This window comes from Antedon bifida, chromosome 5 (genome assembly GCF_963402885.1).
Source record: "Antedon bifida chromosome 5, ecAntBifi1.1, whole genome shotgun sequence".
NCBI classification, from domain to species: domain Eukaryota; kingdom Metazoa; phylum Echinodermata; class Crinoidea; order Comatulida; family Antedonidae; genus Antedon; species Antedon bifida.
The window spans coordinates 4,824,544-4,838,242 of NC_136230.1; the positions used below are offsets into that span (position 1 = coordinate 4,824,544).

Sequence of the window (13,699 nt, forward strand, 5' to 3'; positions counted from 1 at the left end):
TGATTTTATTAATCTTTATTTTTCATGTTTTTGTTATTAAAATATAAAATATTAGATAAGGAATGGCTAGGCTTAAAAGTGTTACAATTGTTCCACATTCAATCAGGCTTTTTAATCAACTAAGTTACTTTCATTGTTTATCAGAGTAATATTGTAGCTCTTCTGTATTTTTCAAATATTTTTGTCTTTTCCTGTATTACTAATCTATCTAATTGTGAGCATGTCCTTTTGGACAAATAATAATTTATGAACTATGAATACAGTAATTATAATTAACTTTCAAAATACGCTGGATTAAAAAGAGTTTTCTCTCACTAAATAAACAGACAAGGTCTCAAATTGACAATTTTAAAAGTCCGCCGCGTAGGCCTAATGTCAATTTCAACAAAGTATTTCATTTACTTTTCAGCTCCTGCCTCGGACACGATCTTATCGTTCTATCATCTGATTACCGTTATATAATAAATGTTTTTGAACTTGAAAGGCCTCCGTATACTTGTCATTCAAACAAAAGTGAGACAAGCTATAGAGCCCCGTCTACACTATCAAACTTTATGTGACAAAAAATGTGATGTGCCCATATATGGACATGGTGATGTCATATCACTACCATAACTGGGTATATCACTTCCATATTTAGGCACATCACACTTTTTTGTCCAACTAGTTTGATTGTGTTTTAGACCGAGCTTTATGATTCTATATTCAAACTTGTTTATCTTCAGGTTGTTCATTTTCTGACTGAAGGAAGTTCGAAATATCGGTGTTTGTTTTATATTATCTTGTTGTTGACTCTCAGGCGGTAATGCTACAATGTGGTGTCGAAGCGCGTTGTCTAATTCATTATAATGTTTTTAGTCTATGATTAGGTCGGGCCCTAATGTAATGGGACCATAGGAGCTACATAGGCCTATTGAGGACTACACTCATTTTGAAAATGCACCGCAATGCTTGGAGTTTGTGGTGCGCTGACATTAAATCGTTAATTTCCAATACATTTTCAGTGAAATGGCAACAATGCATTTTTTGCAGGTATTTTTTTTTCTGTAATCTGTAATAGGCCTACATCCTATCAACACTAATACGGTAATCCCGCCACATTCATAGGATAGACAAAAGGTTATCTATATCAAAATAGTTTTGACCAAAAACAAAATGATGTAGGCCTTATTTCCTGCAAATGTCAAATTTCAGCTAAAAAATGTATCCGTTTCCGTTTTTTTAGTGGAAAGTTTTTTATTATTGTTTTTTACTGGATCCGCCACTGAAATTAGCTTGAGAGTAAACTCATGGTATCTTAAGCTCTGTCTACACTATCAATCTTTGTGTGACAAAAAATGTGATGTGCCCATATATGAACACATGATGATGTCATATCACTACCATATTTGAGTATATCACTACCACATTTGGGCACATCACAATTTTGTCAAACTAGTTTGATGGTGTAGACAGAGCTTTAGTAAGGTAGGCCTATACGGAGACGAAATTGTTTATGCAATACACTGGGAAATACCAAATGCCATTACAATTAAAAACATTCATCAGTGCAATATAAAGCCCGTACTGAATCAATGCATATTTTCCCCTTCGGGTACATAAATGTTTTTTTACTTTTACTTTTACAACCGGTTGTGAACAGTGTCCGGTGGTTATCTGTGACATCAGTATTTGAAAAGTATGTTTTTTACATACAGTATTTACAAACCCACGCTGCAAGGATAAAGTTGAATGAAAGGGCAAATTGAAAAAATAACAAGTGTCGGTACCAACGAATATAAAGCTCTGTCTACACAATTAAACTTTTTGTAATAGGCCTACATCCTATCAACACTAATCCGGTAATCCCGCCACATTGATAGGATTGAAAAAGGTAATTTATATCAAAATAGTTTTGACCAAAACAAATTTTATGTAGGCCTTATTTCCTGTAAATGTCAAAATTCAGCTAAAATATATCCGTTTCCGTTTTTTTAATGGAAAGCTTTTTGTTATTTTTTTTTACTGGATCCGCCACTGAAATTAGCTTGAGAGTAAATTCATGGTAGCTTAAGCTCTGTCTACACTATCAATCTTTGTGTGACAAAAAAATGTGATGTGCCCATATATGGACATGATGATGTCATATCACTACCATATTTGTGCACATCACAAATTTTTTGTTAAACTAGTTTGATAGTATAGACAGAGCTTCAGGTAACGCGAGCGGCGTTCAAACGATCAACACTTTTACGTTACGCGCAGTGTCTTTTCGTGACGTCACTGACGAAAATCGGCACATGATATACATTATCTTAAATGGTCGCTGCAGGTTTTTACTTGTCTTATCGTATAATAAAGGAAATGTATATATTTGCTATAAACAATCTTTACCCAATATTACTTTTGTTTTCTGTTTTAATAGTAAAACAAATTTGACCTATTTATTAGTTGTTATTGTTATGAATGAATGTTCAATTCAATAAACACACCCATTTCCCAATGCTACCTGTGGTTATTACATCACCCCTCTTTAAATTTAAAGAAAACAAATAATACAAACACACAATGATGATTTATTTCAGAGTTTGAGGTAAATTTAATAAATATATTTCTTCTTACTAATCTTGTATTACATAATTCCTTATAATAATTCTAGTCAATACTATTAACTAATTCATCAACAACATGAAATTGAAATGGGGTGCACATTGCGAAGTTTGTTACCATAGTAGAACCGCTAGCAGACATCCAACTCAAAATCTGTCCCCTTAACATTGTCCCTTGAATAGGGCTTGACTGTAGTGTCATAACATATTTTCTACATTCATTTCATGTGAAAGTGTCCCCTTAATAGGAGTGTCCCCTGAGATAAATTATTTTTATTTGGATTTTAGAATGTTCATGCAAGACCAATGTAACGCCCAGCTGTGGCATTTTACTTTTTTTGTAGATCCTGGACAAACCATATACAGTGTATTTTTCATCCTGTAATTGGTGTATACACTGTTGGATGTGAAGGAATAAAATAAAAAATAATAAAAATACACAGGAAATATGCCATTGAATAAGCTCATCCTATAATTAATAGGTATGTGTGTGTATACAAGCCCATCCCATATAAGGATACAAGCCCATCCCATATAAGGATACAAGCCCATCCCATATAAGGATACAAGCCCATCCCATATAAGGATACAAGCCCATCCCATATAAGGATGTAAGCCCATCCCAGTAAGCACAAAATCAGATGTAATCATGCACAGTATTTAGCACTCATTTTTCGTCTTTTTGGTAAGCAACAAGGGCTGCATTTTTCTGAATATTGTCTCCTTTAGCCACTAAAATGTCCTTGATAATTCCTTTTCTCGGAGCTTTGATGATATACTAAACAAAATAATAAAGCATACATAAATCATTGATAGAAAGCCTCTATATTAGGGGAAGAGTGATGTCATAGAGTTCTGTTATGTTTCTAAAGATTCAACCAATCAGAACACAACGATTTTTCAAAATTGTGTTCTATTGCAGCACAATGTTGTGTTCTATTGCAGCACAATGTTGTGTTCTATTGCAGCACAATGTTGTGATAGTTAATAATGGACAATAGGTCCTAGGCTAGGCCTAGATCAGTTGACTACTAGAATAAAAGCCAATGCTGCTAGGAAAGTCAGAAAGGTAAGTTTATAAAGCTAGCCCCTAGGTACTGTTGGGCCTAGCATAGAAGGTCTAGTAGTAGGCCTAACTAGTTCTACCTCATTTCAAATACAGTATTTGTAAACAATAACAATACAAAAGTCAGAAAGGTAAGTTTGGAAAGCTAGGCCCTAGGTACTGTTGGGCCTAGCCTAGAAGGCCTAGTAGTAGGCGTATCTAGGCCTACCTCTTTTTAAATGCACAGTATTTGTAAATAATTTCAATAGACATTACAAACCTCCATTTTCATAGACTCCATCGCTAGCAGTGGGTCACCTTTTTCTACAGCAGCACCTGGCTGGACATAGACATGAGTTATGTCCCCTTGCATGGGCGCTCGGTCACCCATTGACCCTGACGAAGAGTCTTCAAGATATTCAGGGGTTGGTAACCCAATTTCAATGCCTCCAGCCTGTATAATATAAACATAATGCATACGGTAATTATTAAAGTTGTCCAAATTAACAGAATGTTATGTGGTTTTATCTAACCCTAGTCATAAGTTCAGTGGTCTAGATAGGTAGACTACTTTTCATAATACAGTGATGTAGGCACAAGAAATGAAGTGGCGCGGTTTAAACCATACCAACAGTACTGGTGGCTACGGCTCTGCATAAAGTACAATTACGTCAGATTAGGGCAAACATCTGACAAATGTTTTTATTATTGCAGTATAATATTTTGGCTACTTTTGACATTTTTAATCAAACTATGCGGAAAAGCTAAATTCAAATATTCCAGAAAAATATATTGCTGGACATCAAAAAATTATTTTTAGTACCTGTGCAAAAACATGAACTGCATTGTTGTAGAGGGCGACCTTCACAGCCTGCCGTTGACCATTGATAGTGTGTTCCATAATACTAACACGCCCTGTTACCTTCAGTTTTCCAAATACTTCAAATGATTCATCATCAATCTAAGTGGTAGATTCAATAATTAAATTATGTACAGTTACTACACATTCAACTATAGGCTTACAAAATGTTAGATGTATTATATGGTAATTGACACATACATACATACAGTATTGTTAGTCTCTATTTCAAGCCAATATCATTGACACTTACTGTAACAGGTTTAATTAATAAATACGGTGTCCTCAAAAAACACTAATTTGTGTTAACAATTTTACAAACATAAAGCTCTGTCTAAATTATTAAACTAGTTTGACAAACAAGTGTGATGTGCCCAAATATGGTAGTGATATGACATCATCATGTCCATATATGGGCACGTCACATTTTTTCCTCACATAAAATTTGATAAGTGGTTATCTGTAGTGGTAAAGCATTGCATCTTGTTAAACAGAAAAATTTTGTCAAGGGTTTGTACTGTTCCTGTATTTTTAGACATACCTCCATATCATAGCTTCCATTAGCTTTATATGTTACATTAATTTTAACTTGATCGTCTCCATCATTCAGATGTATTTGCCGACGTAAATATTCATTAATCCGGACGCCGTTACCACAGCCGAATGGCGAAAATGGATCTAAAATAACAAACAAATTAAAGAGTCTTGCTTTTCAGATTTGAACTGACTCCATTTCACACACATTACAAGAGATGTTATTTTGTCACCAAATGTTAAGGTTTTTTACACTGCCATAAACTATTTGTTCCATCACATCCCATCTAAATGTTAGCCCCTACCTACAGTATATATGTATACTGGGAAGCTAAACAGCCTCGACTCCAGTTCACACACAATAGACAAGTCATTTTGTCACCAATTCCTTGTCTTTACCCTGCCAAAATATCCCCAAACTATTTATACTGGACAGCTTTAACTCCAGTGCACACACATTACAGAGATGTCTTTTGACACCAAATGTGTGTCTAAATGTTAGCCCCTACCTGTATGCATACTGGCCAGCTTTAACTCCAGTTCACACACTTCACAGAGATGTCATTTTGTCACCAAATGTGTGTCTAAATGTTAGCTCTTACCTGTATCTATACTGGCCAGCTTAACTGCCTCTTGTTGTTCGTTCAGTATCAGTGCCAACGCAGCCTGACACAACACTTGTGGTGATAATTTCTTTGAAGTTGGAAACAAGGAGTCGTTGTGAAGAGGGATAAACTCTGTGTGGACCTCACCAGCTTGGAACTCTTTATGACTTGCTAGCGTTGATAAGAAATTTATATTTGTTTTTACACCCACAATCTGTTGGTAAAGAGACATGGTTGATTGATTAAAAAACGTTATATCTTTTGTGTTATACTAAATATGGTAGAACCCCTAATAGGGGGACACCTTTGGGACCCCAAAAAAGTGTCCCTTTAACAGGGGTGTCTCATAGGAAGGGTTCAGTTTTCGGTTATCAATGGATCAAAATTGCAAGCAAGTTTGTGTAGGTGTCTGTTAAGCCATGGATACTCCATGGTTAAGCTTACACACCTTGAATCCTTTTTAATGCAAATAAACAACATAAACTGTGGTGTTAATAATCAAATCAAATACTGTCAACTCTTCCAATACTGGATACCTTTGAGCTGACGTAATTTGTCTGGTTTTCTGGAAAGCTGGAATATTCGGAATGCGTTTTTAATGGTAAAAACAATTTTAGGACCTTTTAGACCTCAAGAAAAGTTTTAAAGTTTCTCATTTTCAGAGAATCCGGTATTGGAAGGTTTGACTGTATAACAGTTTTTACATTGATAATGACATCAATATGGTAATTATTACTGATTATGACAATGATGATAATGAAAATAATTTCATGAACCTACATGATAGTCTTCTAGATGTTGTCGCAGTTTATCTAGAGCGCTCTGGCGGTCATGTGACCAGACAACTAACTTTGCAATCATTGGGTCATAAAATGTGCTAACTTCATCTCCTGTAATTTACAACAAATAAAACATTATTTTGTATTTCATGGGCAGATCCAGGGGTACTGACTATGGGAACAGCTAAAATGAAATTAGGGTGCTCGTCTGTTTACAAAATTTCTCAGAAACTTATATACTGTACAAATTATTTAAATCTACAAAATACAGTACTAAATTTAGTGCCTTTTTCTAGTTATTTCAAATTCATAAACCTATCTCAGCTCTTGTTATGCTTCCTCACCTTCTCTAACACCAGTTTCAATCCTGGTATTTGCATCAGCCACAGGTGGTTCTAGATGCCACAATGGACCAGCTCCTGGCAAGAAGTTATTGGTCGGATCCTCTGCATAGATCCTGGCCTCAAATGAATGTCCTCTCAACTTAATGGCATCCTGATTTAATGGGAGCTTTGCACCAGAAGCAACCTATCAAAGGGCAAATCTATTTAAGATACATTCTTTTTTCATTAAGCTTGCTTAGAAGATAAAGCTCTGTCTACACTATCAAACTAGTTTAACAAAAAATGTGCCCAAATATGGTAGTGATATATGCCCAAATATGGTAGTAATATGACAACATCATGTCCATATGGGCAAATCACATAAAGTTTGATAGTGTAGACAAGGCTTTAGAAGATAAGTTATTTATCTTTACCACATTTCCTTTTCCAAGTATCAGTAGCGTAACGCAGGGGAAAATTTCCCCGGTTTAGCACTCCTAAGAGGCCCTTCAATGCTAGGTAATTGCATTGGGCTACTCATGCCCTGGGGCACCTTAAGCTCTGGGGCCTCTGGGTGTTGCCAGTGAGTGCTCATAGCCGTTACGCCACTGCTGAGTATTGCTACTACTCTTACTCGAATTTGGTACATTATATATATACAACAATATATCTAAACACCCCTATCCCTGCCTCACCCAATTTTAGCTTGCCTAGATTAGATGATGATTTACACATATACAGTATATATATACCTGAAGTTGCCATTCCACAAGATCTGTTGATGTCACCATCTCTGTAACTGGGTGTTCAACTTGTAGTCTAGTATTCATCTCCATAAAGTAAAATTTGTGATTTGTGTCCATAATGAATTCAACGGTTCCTAAAAGAAGATTATTCTTTGAAATTTAACATTTAAGATATATTGGCTCTCTAAAAAAATTTTTTTTTTTTCAATTTTTTGTTGAATATGCAATTTTAAGACCATTGTTTTTGGTTAAAATTAACCGTTTCTTTTGTCTTTATAAGTGAAATAATTATTTTTGTTGATTTTTTATTCTATAGAAGTGAATAACTTTATAAAAACTGCAAAATGGCCTATTTAAAGTCTGATTTTATTAATCTTTATTTTTCAGGTTTTGGGGGACAATACATCTTTAAATAAAGCACGAGGTTTTCCCTGAATAGGTGTTGGCTATTAGTGTTAAATTAAAAATATACTGTAGTTCCCCTCATTCATATTCTTCCAACTTGTATTGTCATTAAACAACACAACATTAACAGTGGAGCTGTAGCTTGGTGGTTAACATGCTTGCCTTCCAATCCCAAGGTCCGTGGTTCAATCCCGACCTAGTGCCAGGATTGTAACTCACGACTATTTCAACTCCACTCCCTAAGCCTCAAATGAGACTTAATTTATAAGCATGATAAATTATAAAATAGTTTATCCATCCTGTAATTGGCGAGTTACTCGCTGTTGGATGCGTATGAAATAAAAAAAATAATTTAAAAAACTTAATTGGAGTGCCCCTGAACAACAGTGTTCTAAGTGAGGAATTCAACTGTATACAATATATAAATCGCCATTCATTATTTGTAAACAATTTTCAGGACTACATTAGATGATTTACAATACCTGCTCCAACGTAGTTTACAGCCTTGGCAGCACGCACTGCGGCTTCTCCGATCTCACGACGAACTTCTTCTGGAAGGTCCGGCTACAACAAATAAATTAATGTGTGGTGTGTATTGATTAGTTAATTTAATACTGTACTTATTATTTTAATTATTATGAATAAACTTTATGTCTGATTTTACGTCTACACTATCAAACTTTATGTGACAAAAAATTTGATGTGCCCATATATGGACATGATGATGTAATATCACTACCATATTTGGGCATATCACTACGATATTTGTCAAACTAGTTTGATAGTGTAGCTTTACATACTGCTGGGGCTTCCTCTATGATCTTTTGGTGTCTTCGTTGAACACTACAATCTCTCTCAAAAAGGTAAACATAATTTCCATGCTTATCACCAAATACTTGAACCTCAACGTGCCTGGGATAAAAATAATAAACAATTTTAATATGTTTTTGATTTGATTTCGATACCATAAAAAGTTAACAAAAACAGATTAAAACCGAACAAAAACCGCAATCATTTTGTATGGTACCATTTATCCTGGATTTGCCACAAAAATAATAAACAATCTGTTATAGACACGTTATTAGGATCAGATGTAGAGGTAACTTTAAAATGATAGTAGCTAACTTTACCTTGGATTTTCAACAAATTTTTCGACCAGCATAACATCATCATCAAATGATTTCAATGCTTCTCTGCGTGCTGAGGCGAGGGCTTCATCAAAATCTGAAACAGTCGGGACAATCCTCATACCCTACAATTAAGAAAAGAAAAATGCATGTACCTCTTCTTTTAATATTTTGTACATACCCTACCCCACCTCTTCTGACAGCCTTTAGCATCACTGGGTATCCTATTTTACCCTATTCTTTTAATATTTTATACATACCTTACCCCCACCTCCTCTGACAGCCTTTAGCATCACTGGGTATCCTATTTTACCAGCTTCTTCTTTTAATCTTGTATCCGATTGATCTTCACCATGGTAACCACCAATAATTGGTACACCGGCAGCAGACATTATATATTTTGAGGTACTATGTACATATAAAAAAGGGTATGGAAATTTTAATAAACAATATGAATACTGTGTTATTATTATAAATGTAATGTAGATTTACTGTGAGTCATCTAACTAAAGTGTGTAAAGCCAAAGGGCTGCACCTATCTTTGTTCTTAAGCTCTGTCTACACTATCAAACTTTATGTGACAACAAATGTGATGTGCCCATATATGGACATGATGACATCATATCACTACTATATTTGGACACATTACACTTTTTTACAAACTAGTTTGATAGTGTAGACAGAGCTTTACACGACCCTCTACCTTTTGATTCCCATGTCTGTGATGGCAGATGACGGTGGACCAACAAATATAATGTTCTCTTTTTCACATAGATCTGCAAACTCTGCATTCTCTGAGAGGAAACCATAGCCAGGATGAATAGCCTGGGAAAGAAACAAAATCATAATGTTTATCTTAATCAGCTTATTTCCCGCCTTCCATGCTTACCACTCATAGGGTACGGTTGCCACTATTATTGTTTCTTCATCTTTGACCTAATGAAATTATTTGTACCATTGCACTCATAAACATTCATTATTTGTGTACTATTATGTAAACAATGAGTACATTTACCTGTGCTTGAGATAGTTTAGCAACATCTATTATCTTCTGTTTATTAAGATAGCTAAGTTGTGATGCTGCAGGTCCTATGTTGTATGACTCATCTGCCTGTATGAAATTAAATTAGATATACATTCATTTAGTCAAAAAACCCCTATTATTATTATGTTATTATACAGTTAAACCTCTCATTTTGGAACATCCATAATCAGGGGAAATCCCTATTGAGGGGATAATTTCCAGTGGAAGGATAATATATTAAACACTATGAACAACCTCTATTCAGGGGACACCCTATTAAGGTGAACACTATTGGGTTCTGAAGGTGTACCCTTAATAGAGGTTTTATTGTGTTATTAATAGTAGAATTAAGTTAATATGTATTAGCAATTACCATTGTAGTATGTAAAGAATTTTTATCCGCATCACTGTACACAGCAACCGTTTTGATTCCAAGTTTGCGTGCTGTGCGGATCACACGACAAGCGATCTCGCCACGATTTGCAATCAGTAATTTATTTATCTCGGTTTTCATTCCTGCAAAAAACAAATATACATGAGTATAACGCACTGGAGTATAATGCACTAGAGTATAATGCACTGGAGTTCATATAATGAAGATAATTATGATTTCAAGTGTTGAAATTAACTATACGCACCTGAATGACAATATCGTGCAGAAATCCCATTTCTTGATATACCTAAGAAACGCCTATAAAAAAAAGTATCAAGCATAATGTATTAACTTTGCAGGTATAGAATTAAATTCTATAATGGGTAAAATGGTTTCTAGGGCCAACAGATTCTGAAATTTAATGGTATACTGAATTTTCCCTAGTACAGTAAAATGACTAGCCAGATATAACTTAGTGCTTTAACATAGTGGAATTGAGTTTGATAGTTTTAGTCTCAATGCACTATGTGACAATGTATTGGATTAATATTTATGGTGTAGTATTTTGTAATAAATGCTTTAATCTATTTTAGGCATACTTCAATATAACCTCTCTAGCAGCTTGTTGAGCAGCCATTGTTTTCGACTTCTTCCTATAAAAATAAATTTGTGTTGTTATTATACCAGCAAACTATGTTGGGTCAACAATTCTTATGATGCAATGATTGGTCAATGCTTAAAAATTAATTAGGCACCTAGTGGAAGTTCTGTGGAGATTCACTTTTTTATGTCATAGTATTGGACCATGGAGGTATAAAAATCCATGATTGGACCCTTTAAAAAATGTCAATACTTCAGCATTAACAATTGGTCAAAAAAACAATACTTTAATTTTAGGATCAATTATTTTTTAGTTTTAACTTAATTTATTTCTGTAGGATTAATTGTGATTGGTTAATACTTTATGATGGATACATTTGATTGGTCAAAACTTTTGTCATCCCCATATGTTAAGAAGTCAAAGTTAAATCCATGACCAAATATCAATATAATGTGACACTGATAATTTGTTTTATTGTAGAAATAATAATTTATATTATCAACAAACATCGTGTCACTTTGACGTAGGCCTGGTTAGGCTCGTTTCAGTTATCTGCTCCGCGGCACCAACGCCCACCACCAGTGACCACCACTAGCAGCTAGCTAGGCTAGGCCTAGCCTAAATTTTATTTTTTCAAATACCTTGCCTAGTTTCATTCAGTATTCTAATTATCTTGACACATCTCAAACATTGACATATGCTAACAGCTATGTTAATATAGGCCTACTACATTTAATAATACGAAAAACAAACCTTTTAACTTGGGGGAACGAAAAAAAAAATGTATCTGATGTTGACTTTTTTGATGAACGCCCTCTATAGGTCGTGGTGGGAAAAGTTGAATCTGTTGTTGATAGCTCCATGATTAAATTACACTGTTTTCTTGTCATAAACCGGTTGTAATATAAAAAAGGAATTTTATTTAGGAATACTGTATGTAGAATCATTTATTTTACATTCTGTTTCATTAAATACATGACAAGGGTTAGACCATGGGGGTATTGTCTTTTTAGTATTCCAGTCAATTGTTGTCTGTACTGTAAAAGAGTGGGTGTCCTCAAATTTCTATGTCAGTCAAATTTAATCATGCTCATGGTCACATCAATAAATAACCATTTTGAGAAAATAAATACAGTCTACTACTACTAAAATCCTTTTTATGCATTTATTAAAACAAAATCCTGGCATTTGTTCTATAAAATTATTTACAAAATCTGTAATTTTAAATAAAAATGTAAAATAATGAATTTTATGCCTTTTTTTCTGAGATAATTTGTCTACATCATTTGAAATTGTGATAACAAGCTCCAATTCTGTTGTACAGATTAGAATGCCAGGCTAAGACATGGTCATGGAGTCTACAATTTACAATTTTGTAAAATATATATAAATATACAATACTATGACAAAATTTATATACAATTTTCTACAAATAACATTATTTTTTCTTGAATTCAGGGACACATTTTGGACAATACCATTTGCCTTTGGGTTTAGAATGCAACCCAACGCAACCAAAATGAAACCATTCAAATGGACAGTCCTTATTATCGCAACCGACCATTTCACCGTACGATACTTGGTTGCAGAGACAGTAACGTGGCTCATCTGGATCAACTGGCATGTCAAATTGGGGTGACGGACCAATGTCGCCTCTTTGTTTCGATTTTTTCTTCTTTTTAGCTGGCTTATCGTCATCTTTTTTAGCTTCCATAGCTGCTTTCTGACGCTGAGAACGCTTGAGTGGCTTATCAACCGTATGGTGATTTTTATGGTCCTTCTTCGGCTTGTTTTGTTCTGGCGGAACAGGCGGTTTTTCCAAACATTCAAGATGTTCTCGATCAACTTGTATCTGCCTTGCTCGGTTTTCGACCAGATCAACTAACGTAGACGCCACTTGAAGTTTCTCATCACCGAGTTCCTGACTTCGTATGAGGGCTCGTTTTAGCTGATAAATGTATCGTTTCAACTGGTTATTCTCAACATTTCCAGCGGTCATTTTTTGGTAAACTTGTTTTATTTCATTTAAAATGGCTGAAAGATAAACAAAGATTCAGTAGTAAATATTTAAAATTAACACTGAAATATTCATTTCAAATGCCACATACATGCCTTGTAAATATGCGTAAGCCAACTTTGGACGGAAGTCGGTGCCACGGAACACCCTGCCACGCACACTGGTGTGGAGGCGAAATGCATAACCTTTCATTCATGACGTTGGCCTACCGTAGGCCTAGCTAGCCGTTTTGGTACATGAAATCGTCAAACTGAAATCGACTGTTTTAATCAATTTATCTAATAAATTATTGCACATAGCTTGACTCACTTATGGTGAAAGTTTGATACGTTAATTAATAATTGGAAACTTCAACTACGAATTGAGTATTCGTCATTTTAAACGATCAAATAAACGGCCATTTTAAAGAAAACAATACAAAACACACAGGGTTCCCTTACCTTGGTATCCATAATCGATTTCTCTCATTTGTGTGACATGCCTTTGCAAATCATTTGGTAAAGATTCAATACAATCAAGATAATTCTCCACAAAAGCTGTCATTCTTGAACTTTCTACAGAAACTTGCTGGAGCATATTTGATGCGAAATAGTAAAATTATGGAAAAAAACAATGTACTTCTTCCAAAAACATATGCGCTTGCCGCTCTTCAAAACCTACGCTCTGGTTGTTT

General features: G+C 34.7%; 2 protein-coding genes across 3 annotated transcripts; both read right to left on the minus strand.

The window, feature by feature from the left end:
* Window positions 1-2,305: 2,305 nt before the first annotated feature.
* On the minus strand, window positions 2,306-11,807 carry LOC144841960 (methylcrotonoyl-CoA carboxylase subunit alpha, mitochondrial-like). 2 transcript variants are annotated; one of them, XM_078698274.1, is made up of 18 exons: window positions 11,763-11,807; window positions 11,008-11,061; window positions 10,674-10,726; window positions 10,409-10,551; window positions 10,027-10,122; window positions 9,715-9,836; window positions 9,272-9,419; window positions 9,015-9,136; window positions 8,685-8,796; window positions 8,367-8,448; window positions 7,486-7,613; window positions 6,755-6,938; window positions 6,412-6,521; window positions 5,629-5,845; window positions 5,034-5,170; window positions 4,457-4,594; window positions 3,914-4,087; window positions 2,306-3,366 (listed from the first exon to the last, which is right to left on the minus strand). In XM_078698274.1, exons 2-18 carry the CDS (start codon window positions 11,043-11,045, stop codon window positions 3,256-3,258), a joined length of 2,115 nt encoding a protein of 704 aa, XP_078554400.1. In that variant the 5' UTR covers window positions 11,046-11,061; window positions 11,763-11,807; the 3' UTR covers window positions 2,306-3,255. The 2 variants fall into 2 exon arrangements, with proteins under 2 accessions (XP_078554400.1, XP_078554401.1); XM_078698275.1 differs by having other exon boundaries at window positions 11,759-11,767.
* A 360-nt stretch (window positions 11,808-12,167) lies between these two features.
* Window positions 12,168-13,696, minus strand: LOC144841981 (inhibitor of growth protein 1-like). Its single transcript, XM_078698303.1, has 2 exons — window positions 13,467-13,696; window positions 12,168-13,043 (listed from the first exon to the last, which is right to left on the minus strand). Exons 1-2 carry the CDS (start codon window positions 13,600-13,602, stop codon window positions 12,448-12,450), a joined length of 732 nt encoding a protein of 243 aa, XP_078554429.1. The 5' UTR covers window positions 13,603-13,696; the 3' UTR covers window positions 12,168-12,447.
* Window positions 13,697-13,699: the final 3 nt, after the last annotated feature.